The 21095-nt window shown below is 36.6% G+C and overlaps 1 protein-coding gene across 1 annotated transcript in view; it reads right to left on the reverse strand.

The window, feature by feature from the left end:
* The window catches only part of ripor2 (RHO family interacting cell polarization regulator 2), a 116938-nt gene extending 96519 nt beyond the window's left edge, over positions 1–20419 (reverse strand). The window contains exon 1 of the mRNA XM_041245134.1: positions 20329–20419. Within this exon, the coding sequence (XP_041101068.1) occupies positions 20329–20404 (76 nt within the window). The 5' untranslated portion in view covers positions 20405–20419. The remainder of the gene's footprint in view (positions 1–20328) is intronic.
* Between the last annotated feature and the right edge of the window lie 676 nt (positions 20420–21095).

The following is a 21095-nucleotide window of genomic DNA, read 5'->3' on the forward strand; positions in this document are numbered from 1 at the left end:
GGAATCACATATCATTGGATAGAGGAATGTGGCAAGCTGGCTGTGTTGTGTGACATCACAGACCTGGAAGATAGACAGACAACAGTCAGCACTGGAGTAATGAATGAATGTGCTGGTGCGCAGATCTATTGTAAAATAAAGGGTTTGTCAAATGCTGCGTAGCTGGGCTTTGCTAAGTAACCACAGGATATAATTAATTACCAACCCAACTAACAAGCAATAATCATCTCGGCCGATAAACACACATTTTGTGGGAGTTCTTAATGGGATACAGTTCAGTTACAAAACACCAACATCCCAAAATTTTAACAGACAGTCTTATACAAACGCACACAAATAAAACATCAAGTATTGCTCTCATCAGTCGACAATTCATGCTTTTTTTAGATAACGACATAAACTGTTCTGTTCTAGTTAATGATGCAAAACATATTTGTCCTGTAGTAAACTATATGCGTTTGTTTAAATGTAAAGAATGATTAAACGTACAGTTTTAAAACACTGCTCTTTAGTTCACCGTTTTCTTTAATGTGCTGTTATAGGCAAACCAGGTTTATATCACAAATTATGCATGCACTCATGATTTAAAGTGGGTTCATTTGTATATTTGAACATTTATTCTGTTTCGTGTTTTAATATATACAGTATATATGTTTTTACATTTATACATATCAAGAAACAAGTGGATATAGTAGATATTTCAAGAACTATATTAATATCTTATGTTTTTTTCCTTATTACTGGTAATAATGGAATGAAGAATTTTATTTAGAAATTCACAGGTAAAGTATCGTATTTCATGTATTTCATGTCTTAGCTGGGCTACACTCCATTTGCTACACTCTTAAGAATTAAAGAAACTTTTAGTTGTCCAGTTTTTCAAGAGGGATATTTGCACAAAGAAATGCCTCTGTCAGGTCAAAAGTTAATGTGTTTTGTGCTTCACGGTTTTCAGTGGACTTTTGGAACATGGATGCCACTGTTTTTTGTTTCTTTGCAAGTAAAGCAGTCGCAGTACTGCTCTGGGTTTCTTCCTTTGTCTTTCGTTGAATACTTGAATCTAAATGCCTGTCAACGTCCGATTCTCGGTAGTGATCTAGAGTAATGTTCCCGGAGGTACAGAAGAGCTTACCTCCATCGCTGTGTAAACTCCTGCTGGATACTGCTTTATGTGATCTGCTGCAGACACATTTTTAGCCTTTTTAGAGACATCCATTTTCTTCTTTACAGTGTGTAGTATTTTAATTTCCTGCTTAGATTGCACAGTCACATGACATAATCACTGCACAGCACTATATCCATGGCTAAAAATACATGCAGACAGACAGCAGAGCTGTACAGTTTTTTGGTTTTTTTTGTATGAAATACAAATAATTATGAAAATTAATTTTTATTTCTAAGAATATTGTAAAAATTGCAGTATTGGGCTAATTTCAGGATTTACACACAGCCTGTGAAATCACGATTTACACAGGGCCTAATTTATAAAGATCCTGAGAATAAAAGTTTATTGCAGCATTGCAATTTCACTTATAATAGTTCACTTTTTTAATATAGCACTATTTATTATGTTGTTCTTGCTCTTTGTAATATACTGCTTTGATAATAAGATATTGTGTATATGTTTACATTTATGTTAAGAAAATGATATGCACACAATAATATAAACATTTCCATTCTACAGAATTTCACAGGGAGTGAGCTGGGGCATGTAAGGATAGGGCAGAGGACTGGACAGGATAGATGAGCGGGTGAAGCCTTGACTGTAGTAACAAACTGACTGGCATGGACTTGGAAACTAGTATAGAAAGTGGTCGCTGACTGAGGACAACGATACCGACACATCCCAGGGGCTAGAAGGACCCAGCGACCGAAAACACATACGAGGGTTATGACTCAAGGAGCCGCCCCTTGGAGAGGAAGTCATTCTCGGTAAACCAGGACACGAAAGGAGGTGTAAAGCAGAGAAGGTACCCAGCATTTCAGACTTCTGTAAAGGGGCACTCGTTAAACCCTCTGACTGGTTGAGACTTCATGTTGCCTGGGACCTGAAATAAGGACAAAACATGGAGGTTAGTATGGGACTCAAGCCCTGAAAGTGGCCACGTCCCAAAAAAAAGGCAGAATATAGAACGGAGCCTCACAAGGTGAGGTTAAGATAAGTGTAGGAGCTGCAAAAGGACAGAGTGTGGCGGGGGGTCCTCTCTGAATCACATTGTGAGAACCCCTCTGAAGGTAGGGGAGAGAGGCGGATGTCTAGCCCTGAGGTCAGGGAAGTGAGACATTTGCCCCTCAAAGGATGGACCCCCGGCTCCTCGCAAAATCGGCCACACCGTGAGACAAACACAAAATACAGCCAACGCATAACATAAACACAAGACCAAAAAGACAACCCGGACAAACAGAGGGACGGTTGGTGATTTTAGTAGGGTGTGATTATGTAGATATCTGCTGCTCACTGGACAGGAAAAAACCAGCTGAGGCTGGTTAGGGGAAAACCTCTGGTGGCCCCGGTGGACAGGAAGCCCCCACTCCAGGCATACTAGCAATTTTAGAATGGGCTGCAACTATGTCAGATGAGGACACTTGAATATAAGAATCCACCGTATAAGAGGACCAGCGCCCCACACTCTTCATCATGTTCTATTTGATGCTGGTCCTTGCAGCGGAGGTGGCTGCACCTATACAGAACAAATGAGGGGTGTGTAAAGCCGAGGAGAGTGGCCTGCTTTGGAAACAAGGGTGAAGAGGTGGGTTGAGAACTAGTAACGAGTGATTATGGAGTGAGAGGAATTGATGAATAGAGGGTCCCGGGGGTGGGGGGGGGGGCAGGTTTTCCTGCTGGAAAGATATCTTGACATTGCTGAGAAAGGGCAGATAGAAGACTGGATCCAATCTCCGCCAACAGGGATGGGGATAGACTTCTCAAAGAGAACGTTCAGCAGCTTAGGTGTCATCCAATCTTTTTAATGAAGTTGCAGCTAGGGCTGGCTGGTGTAACTGTGCTTTGAGCCACATGCTTGCCTAGCTGAAGGCTGGGTGGAAGCACGGTTGGCTGGCGGGGCTTGTGCAGTCAGGGACTGGGAGGAGGAGGTCGGACGGAGATGGACAGGTGGAGGAGTCAAACAGAGACTACCAATTGTGCCAGATGACCGAAATTTATATATATAACTATTCATATTCAGTCAGAAGTAACACCACCCTAACCCTCAAACAATCAGGATTGTAGTTGGGAAAGCTCTAATGTTGGATGTATTGCATATCTTGCTATTGACATACAAGTTTAAAAAAGAAAAAACCGAGACTGTGAGTTTACAGACAATGTGAACTCTTGAAATATCATGCTTTAGCAGAATGTCCTAATTAACCTGGGGGTGGGGGGTGGGGGAGGGTGTCAATTGAAAATTAACAAGTGACTGATGCTGCTGAAATTATCTACTGTGTGCTATAATAATTTTTCCAGACGTTAAACCTAGCCACCATCTGTCCTGTAAGCAGGTGTGTTAACCACTGTGCCATGGTTAAAATCCCTATATGGGTCACAACAGCCCTTAGTACTCTGGCTCAGTCTAAAATCCCGGAGATGCAGGCCGGTCATCCCTGTAAACAAGATGTTGCATCACAGTGATTCAGGATAAGATCCAAATAAAATATTAAAGAAATGTTATAAGACGACATTTACTTTCCATATATACATTTTCCAGTTTGTTAAATAATACTGTTTTGACAACAAGCAATTAGGGATGTAATAGGCTTAAGCCACAGAAGTAATGGTGCTTTCCTGTCAAAAGGATCTTCTTACAACATTAAAGCCATATAAACACATTACAGAAACAAAGTTTTATCAAGGGACATACTGTCATTTTAAATATTTTTATTTGCAATCCAGAACAAAAAATATCTTGCTGTTGAACTTTTTTTTTGTTGTTTTGGGGGGTGATTAAGAGCAGTGTTTCTCAAACTGGGGGGTGCAGACTGTATCCTGGGGGGGGGGGGGGAATAATATACATTATTGTTTTATTATTATTACAGTGCACATCTTAACCTAGGCTATATCTTATAATGGGCTGATAATTTATTTGGCCCACACGTCTGTCAGACTGGTATACAGAACAGGTTAAAGAAACGCTGGACAAGGGAAATAATGCGTCAGATGTCAAAGTGAATATCAGAATGGCAGTGATGGAGCCAATTTGCCTAAAAACGTTAAAAGTAATGGATTTAAAAAATCAGATATTGATTACGCAATCAGAAACCCAGAGGCAATGTAAATGGCGCCTGCTACAGTAGGACTGTTCTTTTTTTATATTAAGCATTTTTGTGGGTTTTTTTGTTTGTTTTTTTACAAAGTTTAATTAAGTAGTGGACAAAATTGTTTGTGTCAGACTTGTTACAAAGTCTGTAACAAAATGGTTGATTATTATTGTCAATACGTTGTAAATACAACTATTAGTGCAGGCATTGGGCAGGTATCACAAAGTCCAGAAACACAGCACAACATTGAAACATTTTTGCACTGTATAAAAGTTAACTAATTTTGCCAATGCTTGCTAGTCTATTAACCAGTTTGAAAAATGATTTTGAAGCAAATAAAAGCATTTTTGTTTTGCCTTTATTATTTTGGTAAAGATTTCACACGTGGCAATACTGAGCTACAATTACTGCATGGTGGTACTGTGATCGTTCCACTGTGTTTGGTGAACCATAGTTTAAAAACTGAGAGATAGCAAATGCTTATAGTAAAAGTTTACTGGTACCTTAAAATTAAGCACCTTATAATTACAATAAACATAAGAACAATAATTACTATAACTGATTAGAAGGCCTTCTTTGTTGTTTTCCAAGTTGCTGCAGTGTAGATGCTATAACGAGTTACTGTAAGAATTATTATCAATTAAAAACAAAGCGTAAAACTATATAAAACATATGTCATCTGCCCCACTGCAAGATCTTTAAAACATCTGAATTGCAAGCAAAAACAGGACACTTGTGTGGCCCCAATAAAAATGCATCTTAAACTTCATAAATGCTACTCTTGGGCTCCAACAATTAGGACAGATGAAAAGATACATGTGATACCAGCCTTGAAACTCACTACTGTAGAAACATGTTGTGGTAAAATATGCTCAGGATGCATTGGCCATTAAACCATGTTCTAAGCTTTGAATACTATCCTGTTCAGTTTATGATATTGATGATTTGTTTCTATCTATACAATGAAACTGGCCTGTTAAAGTAGACTTATTCTTGTTCAAATATAAAACATGCTGTCAAGGATCACATATCTTTATGCAGAGAATAATACTCTTAAGTTGCTTTTTTATCACAGTTTCATTTTAACGCCTGATACTGATATCCCAGAGAAAACCAAGTTCAAATTCTGCTGTATTTGACACAAATATTTGTGCATACATTCTGTATTTCCTATGGTATATGTTTAATATTATTTCCCCACACAAGCAAAAATGAATAAATGAGGATTGGCTGGGGTTGCATTTTAGTGTGCACTGTATATAAATCAAATGAAGAAAAACCTGATCTCTACAAATCTCTGTAAACTTTTATAAGAGTACTGATCAAAATTACATAGCAATGTATGCATGTTTGTTTTTTTACCACTTGATAAAATGTATTATACACTGCAGTATGGTTTAGTGCTCTCCCTTGCTGATACTGCACAGATGTCTGTTACAATAACATGTTCCCTCACAACATAATTCAGAGCACTGACAGCACAACAGGTTCTCTTCATCCATTGTCCTTGTAAAGTAATTCACTACCTGTGGAATCCTTGTCTCCTACACCTCTCTTGTAAATGTAACAACAAGCTAACTTTTGGCCTCTTTCTTGGAGCATTTCCCAGTGCTTGCTGTTAAGACACAAAGGTCTTCCTGGGGCTTTTCAGAGTCGAGTAAGACCTTTCAAAACACTATAGGTAGCGCAGATGGTTTATGTACTGGTCTGCTTGAATCAAGGCCATATTAAACAAAACTGTAATATTTAAGAAAAGGTACAAAACATAGCTTTAGGTATACACACATGGTTATTTGAGGATTCTTATGTTGCCATTGCTTCTGCTATCCCTCCTATGTGTAGTAGAGAACTGCATAATGAAAGACCATGGTTACAGTGTTTTTAGATTTTTAATAGAAGATAACCTCATTATTACTCTTATTGAGAAATTCAACATTTGCAGACTTGTCACATTACTTTCTTGCACCTCAGTCATACCAATTTATACAACAGGGTAAAGGATGAATGTTACAAAGACGGCTGCAGTGGGTGACGGCAGGCCAGAAACAGGAACCAACACAAAATAAACAGAGAGGTGGAGTTTTGGTGAAGCTGAGCTGTGCTCAGCATTTAATAATTGAACAGACAGAAAATAAAAGGTTGTAAAGACAAACAAAACACAGGACACGGCACTGGCAGCCAAAACAAAGAGACAAACAAAAAGGACTACACAGACAAACACGGTGAGCTGCTATTATGATATCTATTATTACCTCCATCTCCAATCCCATTCTCCACTCCCCGAACACACAACCCAGAGTGAGTGAAAACATGCTGTTTATGCAGCTGAACCGAGACTCGATTACTAATCAATCATTCCATTGGAGTCTCGGTACAACTGCACGTGAATTAATAAAGTGCAATTCCCCGTGCTCACATATTAATTTTAGCTGCATGTGAAGTGCTGTGCAATCCTTGTGCCTAAATATAAATATACATTTTAAACACTTGTGTTACACAGACCCATTTATATCCCATGTACCAATGACTATACACCAACATTAACACACAACATGTAACATACAACACAGAAATACACAGGGGCGGGGCAACATTGCCACAGGGCAAATACAATGGCCACTGTGTTGGGAACAGGTTTCTAGTTACATGACTACATCAATAGTACTTGTAATTTGTCATGTGTTGGCTCTGACAATTATTCCGGTCAATATACTGCAGCTTACTCTTTGGCTGCATTATGTTTGGATTATGAAACATATTGATATATATGCTTTTCACAGCCCGCTGACAAATCAGTAGTTGCCATTTTTGTCCATTCCAAAGTACAAATCAGGACAAGAAACCTTGTAGCAGTGTTTAATGAAAAATAAATAAGAAATAACCCACAACAGGGTGTGTGGTAAGACAATTCTTACCTCACACCCTGTCGTGGGTTATTCCTTACTTATAAAATGGCTTGGATAAATTAAGTGCTGTGATTGGCTGAAAAAAAAAAGAGTGATTTAAATGCTGTTTCAGTTGTATGTTGACATTTTTACCTACATAAACACTGATTAGATAATTGTTACTATTAAGGCATAGTAATATTAATAGATCAGGTAAGTAAGTTGGTCTATGATGTCACAGCCGTGAAGTAAGACAATTATTATCGCAAGGTCATGTGATCTAGTTCAACCAATCACAGCACTTAATTTATCCAAGCCATTTTATAACAGCACTTCATTTATCCAAGCCATTTTATAATAATGTTTGAGAGATATTACAAAAAGACTGCCTTTTTCTGGTCATGTTGGCTTCTGTTTTGAACATGCTGATAAATTGCTTAAGATGTTGTATTGAAAGTAATCCAGTTAGATATGTAGTAATACTAAAATAAATATTTTGTATGTCTAAATATCTTTTAAGTGAGAGTTTTATATGAATGGATTCATCCAGTTAGACAGTAACATATGAGGCTGATTTCATAGACCCTGATTTGTACTAATCTTGGACTACATAATATTATTTTAGCTTGGGTAGTATAATATTAATGCAAATTTGGGTCAGTGAAACCAGCTGGAAGAAGCAGTTGATTTCAGTGGTGAAGATTTGAAGAGATTAAAATGTAAACATGCTTCACTTATTTGATTAAAAAAAAAATGGACAAGCCTTTTGAAGACACAGGTGCATACATATTTTTAAATACTAAATAATGATATCTGTCTATCTATCTATTCTTACCGGTTCTAACAGTAATACACTTAGACAAGTGTATTATCTTTATCTTTCAGTGATAGATACATAATTCTCATCCACTTACCAGCTCCCACTGTTTTTGTTATTCAGTTTTGGTTTCATGCACATCAAATTATGTTTTCCATTCCTTCCACTCTTCTCAACACTTAAATCAAACAGGCAACTCAGACTCAAAGACATTAATTGAAAAGTCCAGTTGAATGAGTCTGAGACATGGAAGTACTTTCATAATTCTCTACAACACCTTAAAATGAGCTTTTCTATCTGTGACCTACTTGAACAGAGGAGTGCAAATTGCTTTCCTGAGACTGCATTTCTGATCTGTATTGGTGATTATTCAGTCTGAAAAAAGGGAATGTGTATCAATTACCTCTAGCAAGACGGACTCAATAATGCCATCTAATTATGTAATTAGAAAACAAGCTTTTTATTTCCTGGCTTCGCATTGGCTAGTACCCTTGGAATAGGGCTACATTAACCTGCTATACACGACTGGGACATAAAAAATACCAGTATAAGTGTTTTTTTCCCTGGACAGATATCCTTGTGCCACCTGCTCAAGAAACCAACATCAGAAAAATAAAAAACAAATGTCTGACAATATTTCTCTCAGTTTTGAACTTAACCCAGAAGAAACAATGAACAGAATGTTCCTACAGGAAAATGACTCACAAATGCCCCCACAGAAGAAAAAAAATCTGAACAAACTCTAAGTAAAAGATTTGTAACAATAGATGACAGGAGGCTAAACCAGATCGAAATGGAGCTTGAGGAAATAAACACGCAAATAAAAAACACCAAGTGGGCCATCACAGTTTTTGAACAGTGGGCTGGGCACAAGTACATCACTGTTGACTGGCACAATGACACCAAGGAAATAATCACCTTCGTAAATGTTACGTAGAGGTCAGAACAGCTGCAGGAGAAAACTACTCCATGGCCGGCAACTGTTCTCTGCACACGGCTTTAACCCCTTGCTGTCCTATGTCGGACCAGGTCCGACATTACAATTTTCCCTTTCCAGTCCGATACGGATCCTGTCCAACATCATCAAAAAGACGTCAAGCACAGGTCTCTAGTCGTTTTTTCTCCCAGGAAAAAGTCGAGAAAACCTTTCAATGGCCGAGTAAGACCAATAGGAGCCAAATGAAGCCGATAAAAAGGCGTATCTGATAGCCCCATGCACCACAGAGATAACACAGACACAAACAAAGGAGCTAGCTGGTTCTGTATCCAGCACTCAAAGAATATCACAGACATTTTCAGAGCTTTTTGAGATGTTATAGTAATAAAATAATGACTTGGATTGCATTATTGAGGAGTTAGGTGATAAAACGAGTGATCAAGGGAGGATTTATCAGTATGCATATCTATAAAGAGGTATGTGAAAAATACAGCAAACAAAGGGTGGGGCTTGGCTGGAGATACAGTACTGATTTCCTTTTACCATACACCTTTTAAACCTGTTTTACTCTGAAAAGCACCTGTCAAGCACTGAATAAGTGGACTGCTAAGGGTTAAACCTCCACCTCAGACCGTCTGACAGCTCAACATAAACACTATAAACTTCATAATCCACAATAAATAGTTGTCTTTACCAACCCCATAAGGCAGTGTTTTGTTTAAAGACATTTTTTTCTTGTTTTGAAAAAATAAATCAAAGTTTTATGTTCAAGTTTTAAACCATAAAACTTGTTTCTGTCTTTTTTTTTCTTAACAGTTGGCCATTTTCTAAGCGCAGTAAGACCCGCCAGGGTGAGTGGTATAGGCAATACCGGACCTTCCAGGGCCTGCGGCATCGGGCCTGACTAAGCCCCCTGGAGGGTCAATTACTGATTTTTGTCTCTGTGTGAAAAAATATTGTTTTGTGCACTTCATTGCTGATATATGTAAAAGAAGAAACATTTAGAAAATTGGTCACTGGATCAAGCAGAAATTTCAGCGTTATTAAGTAACATAATTACAAAGTGAGAGAGAAAGAGCTAAAAGAGCGGCAAAAAATTCTAAAAGACATTTTCTTACTTCTTGTTAGTTAGGAACCAATATGAGCCATTTTCAGAACCACAATGGTACAATTTTCATAAAATAGTGGTATCATGATGGTATGAACTAAACCCACAGTCATCCATGTATTATTGTATAGTGCCATATCAATAGAGGTACTATGCTCTCCTATTATAACCACTGTGCAACATTGTACAGTACCTGTGAGCTGCCATTGCTGTTTATGCTTTGGTCTGCTAATGGTTTCTTCACGGTAATGCACTGATTTTGTAATGGCTCCAGTTATGTTTTTCTAACTTTCCTAACTGTATGTGCATTCCCTATTATTCTGTCTTGTTGCTTCTGTATCATTATTTACCTGGCTTATTATTTAATTACTCACTGGATTTGCTTCTACTTCAAAAAACTGAATTTATCAAATAACTTGCAAAAATGACCACCAGCAATGACTGATTTTGAATAGATATTTTCCTTTTAATTACACAATAACGACAGACCATGTGCTTCAAAAAAGGAAAAACTGTTAAGTGTTTAAGAATCTAATGCAACAGATTATAAACTCATTTTAGTATACAGTATACATTTTAGTATATATTGCAGCACTGGATGAAATTGCTTGATCGGAAAAAGAAAGAAGTCTTGTTCAATAGCCAGCAGGCTCTTTATTTGCAGCAGCAGGTTCACAGCAAATATCACAGCTCACAGCACATTATTCTCCACTCTCTGAATCCACAGACACTCACACACCTGATGCATCTCTTTTATCCACCGTCAGACCCAGACATAGGAAACACAAAGTTACAAGTATGTTAGGTTCGACCAATCAGCGCCCACTGACCTTTAACTTACAACAATGTAAAATATTATCACGTTCCTCACCCAATCACCCGTGTAGACTGCCTGATCCAGTGCCAAGTCCCAGCACCCTGCCTCATGCTGCAAGCAATCAAGTCCCGCAAATTAACAGTTCCAGAATGCAATTCAGCCACAGCCTGCACCCTCCACTACAATACTGTCACTATTTTGTGTACTTAAAGTATAATGTAAAATAGTTCATTAATAATATATATATATATATATATATATATATATATATATATATATATATATATATATATATATATTATATATATATAATCTTGATCTTGCACAAACACTAATGACAAATATTGCAAACAAACTCAAGCAGGTAATTAAACATTAAACAGGTAAGAAATTAAGGGCCTCATTTACGAAAGGGCACTAAAACATTATGGTGCACCACAATTGCAATTAGTGTGCATGATCATGATTTTCGTATTCACTAAGGCAATTGTATTCCTTTTCATGTGAAATAGTGGGCATATTATGACACTCACTGATTTTATTGTTCCACACTATGGTAATCAGTATGATCATATGATTTGTATGGTAATGCATGATAACGTATTTAAATGAAGCACCCCACTCTGAATAATGAGATGAGCTTTATTGGTGATAATAGTAGTGTGCAACTTAAAGTGAATGATAAGTAGTTTGTTTGGAAACCAGGCTTTAACCACTGATAGGCGCACTATTTAAACCAATTTTTTGGGCTGAAATCTCATCATGGAGACATTACTTGCATACAGATGCCATATGGGTAGGATCCGAAGAGCTACAGAAAGTGAATGAGTTATGAATTTGAAATGGAAGATTTCTTCTTACAACTTGAAATAGTGTTTGAAAAACTAACACAATTATTTCACAAAATGGCTAAAACCTGTTTCTGTTCCACATCGAACACATGGAACGAATCTGTGTGCCTCACAAAATTCAGCATTTTCTTGCATTAAAGTTTTCATATAGAGCAGTGAAAATGACCTGTAAATAACAGGTTCTATTAAGCATGAATAAACATCAATGAATGTTATATTTTCTTAGATTAAATTTTATACTTTATACGCTGGTACAAATGATAAAGTGGTTAAATAAAACACTTTTAATTCTTAAATCAGCTTACAGTTTTACCTTAAGATGTCTTCTAATCATTAAAAGTAGTAACAAATGTTCATTTTCGATTAGGCTCTATATAAAAAACAGTAATGTATTATATTGTATTGTATGTTGCATGTGAAAGACTTTATAAAAGCAATTATGTGGTTTGTGTCGCTTGTAGCTTATCTGGTTGAGAATCATCATTTAATCTTGTCATGTCAGTGACGCCCTGCACACCAAGTTGTTCTGGGGAGAAGATGTTCTCAATGTTCTTTTCCAGGCTGGTCAGTTCCACTTGTCCGGATGGTCCTCCTTTTGTGCATGTTGCTGCTGAGCGGTTCTAAGCAATCATCTCTTCAGTTTTTCTTTTGACCATTTTTTTAACAGGTCAATGGCTCTTTGGTTGTGACCCAGAGCATTGACCTTGTATGGCTGCCCATATTGCTTGCTGCTTTCTGGAGTTTTGGAAGAGGCTGGACCAAAACAGGCATTATAATTTAAAACAACCTCCTCCACTAGAATGTGTAACTCCTCTGCGTGCAGTTTGAGTTTGCATTGCCTCTGCCTGTCCCCTATGGAGCGTTTATTTTCGGTCAATGTAAGCCACCGATCAAAAGCTACTCCTGGAATGTTGAGGCTTTTTATATCATGGTGGTCACAGGCAAGTCTCCAACATTATCGTGCACATTAAATTATCGCTCACAATGCATGTAGTGTGCATGTTATGGTACGCAAATTAGCCAAATAGTGTACTCATAAATGATATCGGTTAGTAAATGGGGCAGCAAATTTTGATTTATGGTACACTTCAGGCTCACTACTTAATGTGCAAGTTACAGCTACATTAGGCACCCTTTCGTAAATGAGGCCACAAATACAGTATCCCTTTACAAATATTGTATCCTTGGGTAAAAAAAAAGCTAATTTGTAAACATTGCCATTAAAAGCAGTTCACGCATCATTAATACAAACAAATGATCTAAAAGGGATGAACAGACACAAGACTTTTGTTCATTAATTTTGTTTTCATTTGCATGTTTTAGATAATATGCGCTTCATCTGCAGCTGGGGTAGTGTATCTATATTATTGAATTAACAGTGCATGCAGGTTTAATTCCTGTGTGCCTGTGGCAAAGTGCCCTCCCCTGTGTGTATTTTGTGTTGTGTGTTGTGTGTTAATGTTGGTGTATAGTCACTGGTACACGGGATATAAACAGGTGGATGAACTTCAGTACAGCAAGGACGGGAATGGTGGAAGACAGCAGCACGCTGATGCCAGACAAAATGCAGAAGAGGATTTTAGGTGGTGTTTTTTTTTAATTTATTTTTATAGTTGAGCAGTTTATAATTTGTTGTTTTACCCAGCAATAAAGTTCTTGTGTAGTTTTCTTTTTGATTTTATTGCTTTTGTTAAAGTTCTGATGCAACCTTTGAATATAAACATCAATCTCTCTTTCCTACTTTCACCTGAAGAAAAGACCTTTGAGGTCTTGAAAGCTTGTGAATAATTATTATTTAGTTAGTACAATAAAAGGTATCACTTCTCCTTCTCTTTGTCTATCATCTCCGGACTAATACAGCTACCATTTCATCTGTCTACTACTATGGAAGATACCAAAACTCGCTGTCTAAAGCGGAAACTTACCAACATGAGAAAAAAGGAAGCAAAACTGGACAGCGATATTTTCTTCCTAACTAGATGCAAGAAACAGAATTTAATACCAAAAGGACTCATCATCTACAATCCTTTGAGCACTACATTCAAATCTACATATGCAGAACATCTTTGTAAAAAGACTTCAGAGAAATAAGAAACCATCTAATCCACCTAATGTGTGCAAAGAAAACCTCTTTAAAGAAACAGATTGAAACACTGTATATTAACCTAGAAACAAAAACCAGCACAGCAGCATACTTCTATACTAAATCTATGGAACATTAAAAGAAACATCTACACGCAGACATGCAACAGAAAATTTAAAAACTGGATAAATTACAGAAATCAAAACAAAAGGCACTTCTATTAACCAACTCAGTGTCATAAACCTTTCTAAACACAATTTAACTGAAGCAGAAACCTCAGTTTTATCGAAAGGTTTGACATTTTGCCCGTCACAAAACCTGGACAAAATAAAATTCTGTGGAGACTTAGAAGCATTTTTCAGAAGGCTCAGACTAAAGGAGTTTTTTCATCAACCTGACAACAATATTTCTATACAAACTCCATACAACAAAAGTAACAGCACTAAAACCTCTGACTGGACACCACCAAGTGGACGTAATACCAGCCTAGAAGCTTACATCACCACCTTCAGTTAGAAAGTAAGTTCTCAGATTATCCAAAAACAACTAGATACCCCTAACAACGTTTCAAATATTGAAAGAATTGCTATATTATCATTAAAGAATAATCACGATATAGTAATTAAACAAGCAGATAAGAGAGGTGCTGTTGTTGTACTAAACACCACAGATTACATTGCTGAAGCAGACCGTCAACTCTCTGATGTACTCTATTATAAAGAACTTTTAGAAGATCCTACTAAAGAATACATACAAAAACTAAACACCATCATAAAATCATTGCCTGTCAATCTACCTTGCAAGATGTCATACCTGAAACAACTAGAGCGGGTACTTTTTACTTGCTTCCCAAAATCCACAAACCTGGTAATCCTGGGTGACCCATTGTGTCTGGCATAGGAACACACACAGAAGGAATCTCTGAATTTATAGAACCCTTACTAAAGCCATTGGTGACAAAAACAGATAGATTAATCCAAAACACTACACACTTCCTAAAAAAACTCAAGTAATTTGGCCAACCACCCCAAAATTCTATACTGGTCACTATGGGTGTAAAGGCCCTGTATACTAACATCCCTCATCATGATAGTATATCAGCCTGTCTAAAATTCTTAGAAAAAGAGACCAACAATCTTAAAGTTCCCCCTCACATCATTGGCAAACTAATTGAATTTATTCTTACGCACAACTATTTTACCTTTAAAAACAAATAATATCAACAGATCATGGGAACAGCTATGGGGACCAAAATGGCACCACAATACGCTAACCTTTTCATGGCCAATCTGGAAAACACATTTCTAGAACAATATCCTTACAAACCACAATTTTACTTAAGATACACAGATGACATATTTATTGTCTGGACAGAAAGTGAAGCCTCATTACACCAATTCCACCATGCTCTCAATAATTACCATCCCATCATTGAACTGACAATGAATTATTCAAAAGAAATGATATAATTCTTAGACACAACAATAACCATCAAAAACAGCAATATTATTTCATCCATCTACAGAAAATCCACGACAGCCAAAAATACTTACACATCTCTAAATCACACACATAAATCTGTCATTTACAGTCAAGCTATTCGTTACCACCAAAACTGCTCTGAAACGACTGACAGAAACAAACATCTTTGCAGTCTTCGTGATGCTCTCGTCCAACAAGGATATTTTCTGAAACAGATTGACAGAGAAATGGAACGTGCCATCAGAATACCAAGAGAAAAATTGTTGGAATACAAAGTAAAACTTGCGTCTAATAGAGTACCCTTAACTATTACATACAATACATTCCTACCACCCCTCCTCAGAGTCATCCGAGAATTACATTCAATTTTAGCTGAAGATTTCACCCTCTCCAATATTTTCTTGAAATCACCTCTCCTATCCTACAGACAACCACCTAACCTGTCCCAACGTATCATCTGGATCAAACTACCAATTGATCTAAACAATGCACACAATGGAACTACCTGCAATACCTGTCCCCATATCTCTACGCAGAATACCATCCTCACAGCACAAGGGAAACTGGACATAAAAGGATCAATCACCTGCAGATCCAAAAATGTAATCTACATGATTAAATGTAGCAAATGCTCTGATGGTACTCACACAGGACAAACCAAACAACATCTTCGGACAAGGTTGAATCTACACAGACACACCATCAGCAACAAAATTACCAGCACTCCTATTGGTAACCATTTTAACATGCTTAACCAATCTCTACATGATCTGACGGTTCTTGTTTTAAAGGGCAATTTCAAAAACACACAAGACAGGAGAACTTGGGAACTTAAATTTATAAAATTCCTGGACTCGAAAAACAAAGGACTCAATCGGGATATTGTTTGCATTGCATAAATGTATATGTGTATATGTGTGTATATATATATATATATATATATATATATATATATATATATATATATATATATATATGTATATGTGTGTGTGTGTGTGTGTGTGTGTGTGTGTGACATGCAACATTTTTCCTTATATTAGAATTGTAGTGATTCAAAATAGGTTATTTTTGTTAAAGTTCTGATGCAACCTTTGAATATAAACATCAATCTCTCTTTCCTACTTTTACCTGAAGAAAAGACCTTTGAGGTCTTGAAAGCTTGTGAATAATTATTATTTAGTGAGTCCAATAAAAGGTATCACTTATTCTTCTCTTTGTCTATTGCTTTAAGTTAAAATGTCTGTAAAAATGTGTCTGAAAATAAATAAATGTGCTTTTGTTCCACCATTGTATAAATGAGTTGTTATAAACAGTACTGACTAAAGTAATCAGTTATTAATACACCTACAGTATGTTGGGCAACCGTGGTATTCGATGAATTGCTAACGTAAAAACTATATTGGACCACCATTGACAAAACATGATATTTACGTCACCAAACAACGTTGTGCCAACGTTCTGCAGATGAGCAAAAATATGTTGGCCCAATGCTGGATTACGACTTAGGCCCAACGTAATGCCTGATGTTGTACCAACGTTGGCCCAATGTTAGGATGTTTACTGGACAGACACAGATTCAAATATCCCCTCCCCTAAATGACTATGAATTGAGTAATCTGCATTGGTAGGGCCGATTTTTTTCCCCTAAATCAGAACAGCATAGCAACGCATTTCCTGAAAAGTATGGCAAACATGTTGTGAGGAAAACTGTCACTTAGTTTACATAAGACATGTTGCTAATGGTTGTCATATTCTGTGAGAAATAATAATATACTGTAAACATCTGTTGTCCTATTTATGACTGATATGATATTTTGATAACAGCTATTTGCATTCCACTGAACACAAAGCTGCATACTTGTGAGGCACCCTCTGGGACTAAGCTTCATTAACAACAACAACAACAACAACAACAATCAAATAGCTTCTTCCTACAATTCCTTTCTGTTGTAGCTGAATTAACAAATGCATTCAAAACTCAGTAAGGATATAAAAAAACAACAACTTTGCATAAATGTATTTAGATATGATATTACTTTTTTTCTTTAACATAAATTGAAGTAAGTCTTTCTGCATATGGCTGCACCTAATCCCACTGACTAATAAATCTGGAAATATTTTCCACATTAAACAATACATGGATAGCAGGGGACTTTAAGCATGAATATTAAATTCTGTGAATAATGACAAGGTAATCAAAACTCATTTCAGTACGGTGAATGCAATGATCTGCTCAGACCTGCAATCAAGCTATTCTTTGAGAGAAAAAGCTCCAGCTCCATTAAAATTACTGTGATGACATATTAAGGCTGACTTTTTAAAGCTAATTAAAATGCTGAAAGACTTCAGTAACAAAATGATCAAAAGAAGTTTGCTTTTTGACAACACAGCAACAACCAAGCTAAAGGGTGTAAGAACCGTAGCATTGCTTACAAGAGAAATATCATGAGTCTCAAAGTCCTACAATTAGTATATCATGAATTGATTTATTTAACAGTATTATATAAACCACAGTGCATAAATATTTCATTTTTGTTTAGCAGCTCAAAGGTTACAGTGGTCACCACACATGCATGGTTTCGATTGAGTGGATTTGCACTGTGATATTAAACTTTGTGAAGCAGGTGATTCTACCTATGGAGAGCGCTCTCTGTTGCTCATAAACTTTGTAGTTTTCAGTGCGTCAAGTAATTGAATATTAATCAGTGAAGCACAACCTTTTTGCATCTTGTAGAAGTATACATGCTCTGGTAAACATTATTATTATTATTATTATTATTATTATTATTATTATTATATTATTAATAATAATAATAATAATAATAATAATAATAATAATAATAATAATAATAATAATAATAATAATAATAATAATACTTTGACGGTTTTTTTTTGTTTGTTAGGCGCAGCCGCATTTTATTAACAGCAATAGCAGCTGGTTGATTTTGTTTTAGGTATTTGATAGAGTCCGTTCTAGGGTCAGAAATGTATACATTTCTTCCTTCAAAAGAAAAATGAAATTAGAAAACACAGGAGAGTCTACAGAAACTGCCAAGCCAATGATCATTGTTAGTTATTATATAGATTCCCAAATACTGTCTTTTTATTCTGTGCATCCAAAGATTTGTAATTAAAAAATGTGTATTGATCATTGTTGGGTATTCCTGTCCTAAACCAGCAGTTTGCCAATCCCAAACTGTTGTTACATATATTATATAGAGGGCTGTGACAGGGAAGCCGAGTAATGATGTTTCCAGATTAGACAGATGATGGACACAACACCGGCAGGCAGGCACTCAGGTGAAAGCGCTCTGCGGCGCTGTTTTTATCAAATAAAAATAAAATCAATATTTAAATGAAAAACACAGCTCACAGAGCAAAATAAAAAGTTGAACATAAACAAATCATGCACACACTGACACCAAACAGTTCCTCTTTCCTGAACACTCCCCCCTGAACAAGGAAAGCTGCAGGCTTATAAACCGGTGTCCATCTCCAGACTAGCAATAAATGAATGAATGAATGAATTAATTAATCTGGAGACGGTCACCTTCTGCCCAGGGCTTTTTCTTGCAAGGCCGACAGTCAATAACCACTGACTGCTGACCATGCGTTCACATAAGATGTCTGGCAGAAACAAACAGCTAGCACCACCGTTGCCAGACCACATTCAAACAATAACAACAACACAGAGTGTTTTTAACTAAACACAAAATAAATTTTCTTTTTAAATCATAATACGTTGTTCTAAAACAAACAAACGATACATTTCTCTGTTGCATAATACAATGCATTCACCCATGGTTTAACAAACAACACATTTATTTACATGCAGGGCTTTGCCCTGCCCCCTCTAAAATGCATGCAGGGCTTTTCTGCCCTGCCACAGACTTACATTAATTTCATTTTTCTGTTCTTATTGTTCGCTATTTGAGTTATACGTAAATGTTTGTTTTTTGTTTTTTTTCTGGGCTTTCGCTTTTTTCTGTAATAATATGTATAGCAACTCAACAGTACTTGTACCTTATTTCCTTTGCCGTCTTCCACAACTAAATCCTTATGGTCACTGTCATATTCTTTTGGGGTTTTTGTGTTTAGGCATTTAAATACTCTGTATCGAACTGGAGTATAGCTTTAAATCTCATGATCAAGAACAATCCTCCGTTTCTTGTAATCTCATTATAAATCTTGCAAGCGTGTTACAATCCTCCAATAGAAATGCTGGAATTTGCTTCCACTCAGTAGTGGGTTAAAGTATTCAGAACGAATAAATGCGAGACACAAATCAAGGAGAGACATTGCCAACTGCACTGCACAAAGTCTTTCACAGGGAAAGGGATCAAGTCAACTTGAATTGAGTAACCATTTCCAGTGTTTTTTGGATATAACCTATTTCATTAGTTTTGAATCAGGGGTGTTTTATTGTTTTTTTATTGGATAAACCCGAAAACCGTGAACAGCAGGTAAAGAACAGTTTCTCAGAAAGGACAGGATATATATTTTTGTTTTAGTCAATGTAAATACATTTGTGTATATGGATTATATATGATGTTCTCTGTGTAACACAATTAAAGGTGGGTAATCAACATCCAGGCTACTTATGCGTCATAGTGACCTTGCATCATAACATGAATTTCCTTAATGCCACCAGAAGAATTTTTTTTTGATGTGGTTATTTTCAATTAGGACAATTGTTGTTGCTATGGATGCTTCCTAACTACAGTAGAAAACAAGACAAAATATCACTGCCCACCACCGCCCCCCCCCCTGCCCCCCATCATCTCCTACACTGACAAGTTAAAAAGTTATTGTAGCCACACTGAATACATACTGAATGAAAACTACTTAATTATTGTACAAAAGATACACTTGAAATCATTTAACTGTCCTCCACAAGGATACAAATTTAAATAAATAATCAAACAGCAATGCTTCAACAAAGCATGTTTATACCAAGAGTGCTTATACCCTTTGTTTTGTTATTGCTTGAATGGTATTATTTTAATGGAAAAATAAAATAACGCGATATAGAAATTTATAACATGAAAGAATGGGCCAGCACTTTGATCTCATGAAGGATAATATAACACTTACTGTTAAATTGACGTCTGTTGGCCCTGTTCCTCCAAGGTCTATTTCGAATCCAGTATAGTCGTCCTGATAAATCCATGGCTTCTTGAGAATGTACTGCTTTGCAGGGGAAATATCAAACTTTACCAAGAGCATCACCCCTTGAGGAAAATACCAGTTAGCAAATTCTTCAGGATTAACCTGTGAAGAACAATTTTATTTACGGATTTAAAAAAGATCTACTTGTTCCCCTTGCTGCAACACTATATACTCACTCGTCTCATTCTTTCTTCAGCTCAATGTTTTATGCATGATCTAGGACGTAATTTCTTCCACCCAATGCTCATAATTAGCCTGCTTCCTCCAGGTCTAAGCAATCATTTGGAGAGGGAACCAGCTGCAGTGAAGCATCATATGGAAATGCGATCCCTAACTGGGTAGTGTTTACAAAAGCCTGTTCATACAGAGCTGCTATTATCTGTCCATTACTGCCATCAGTGGTTTTAGGTGCAATGTAACAAGTGAAAAAACAGACAGCAATACAGTTAGCAACTCAGTTCTGGCTTCCAAATGCATGGTTTGTTTTCTGTTACTGCTGTTACAGTCGATTTTTCAGTCTCTGCAGCTCCTCAGGGCACAACAGAAATAATCATTCTTGATACCCAACACCACCACCACTACCATCATTGCACATATGTCTTCCCTACTGACTTCATTTCAACCTTTAACCCTAAATCATTATCGTAAAAAGATAACGTTATCTTAAATATATGCATGTTGGTTATAAAGAA

The sequence above is a fragment of the Polyodon spathula genome, chromosome 3 (assembly GCF_017654505.1).
Source record: "Polyodon spathula isolate WHYD16114869_AA chromosome 3, ASM1765450v1, whole genome shotgun sequence".
Lineage (NCBI taxonomy): Eukaryota > Metazoa > Chordata > Actinopteri > Acipenseriformes > Polyodontidae > Polyodon > Polyodon spathula.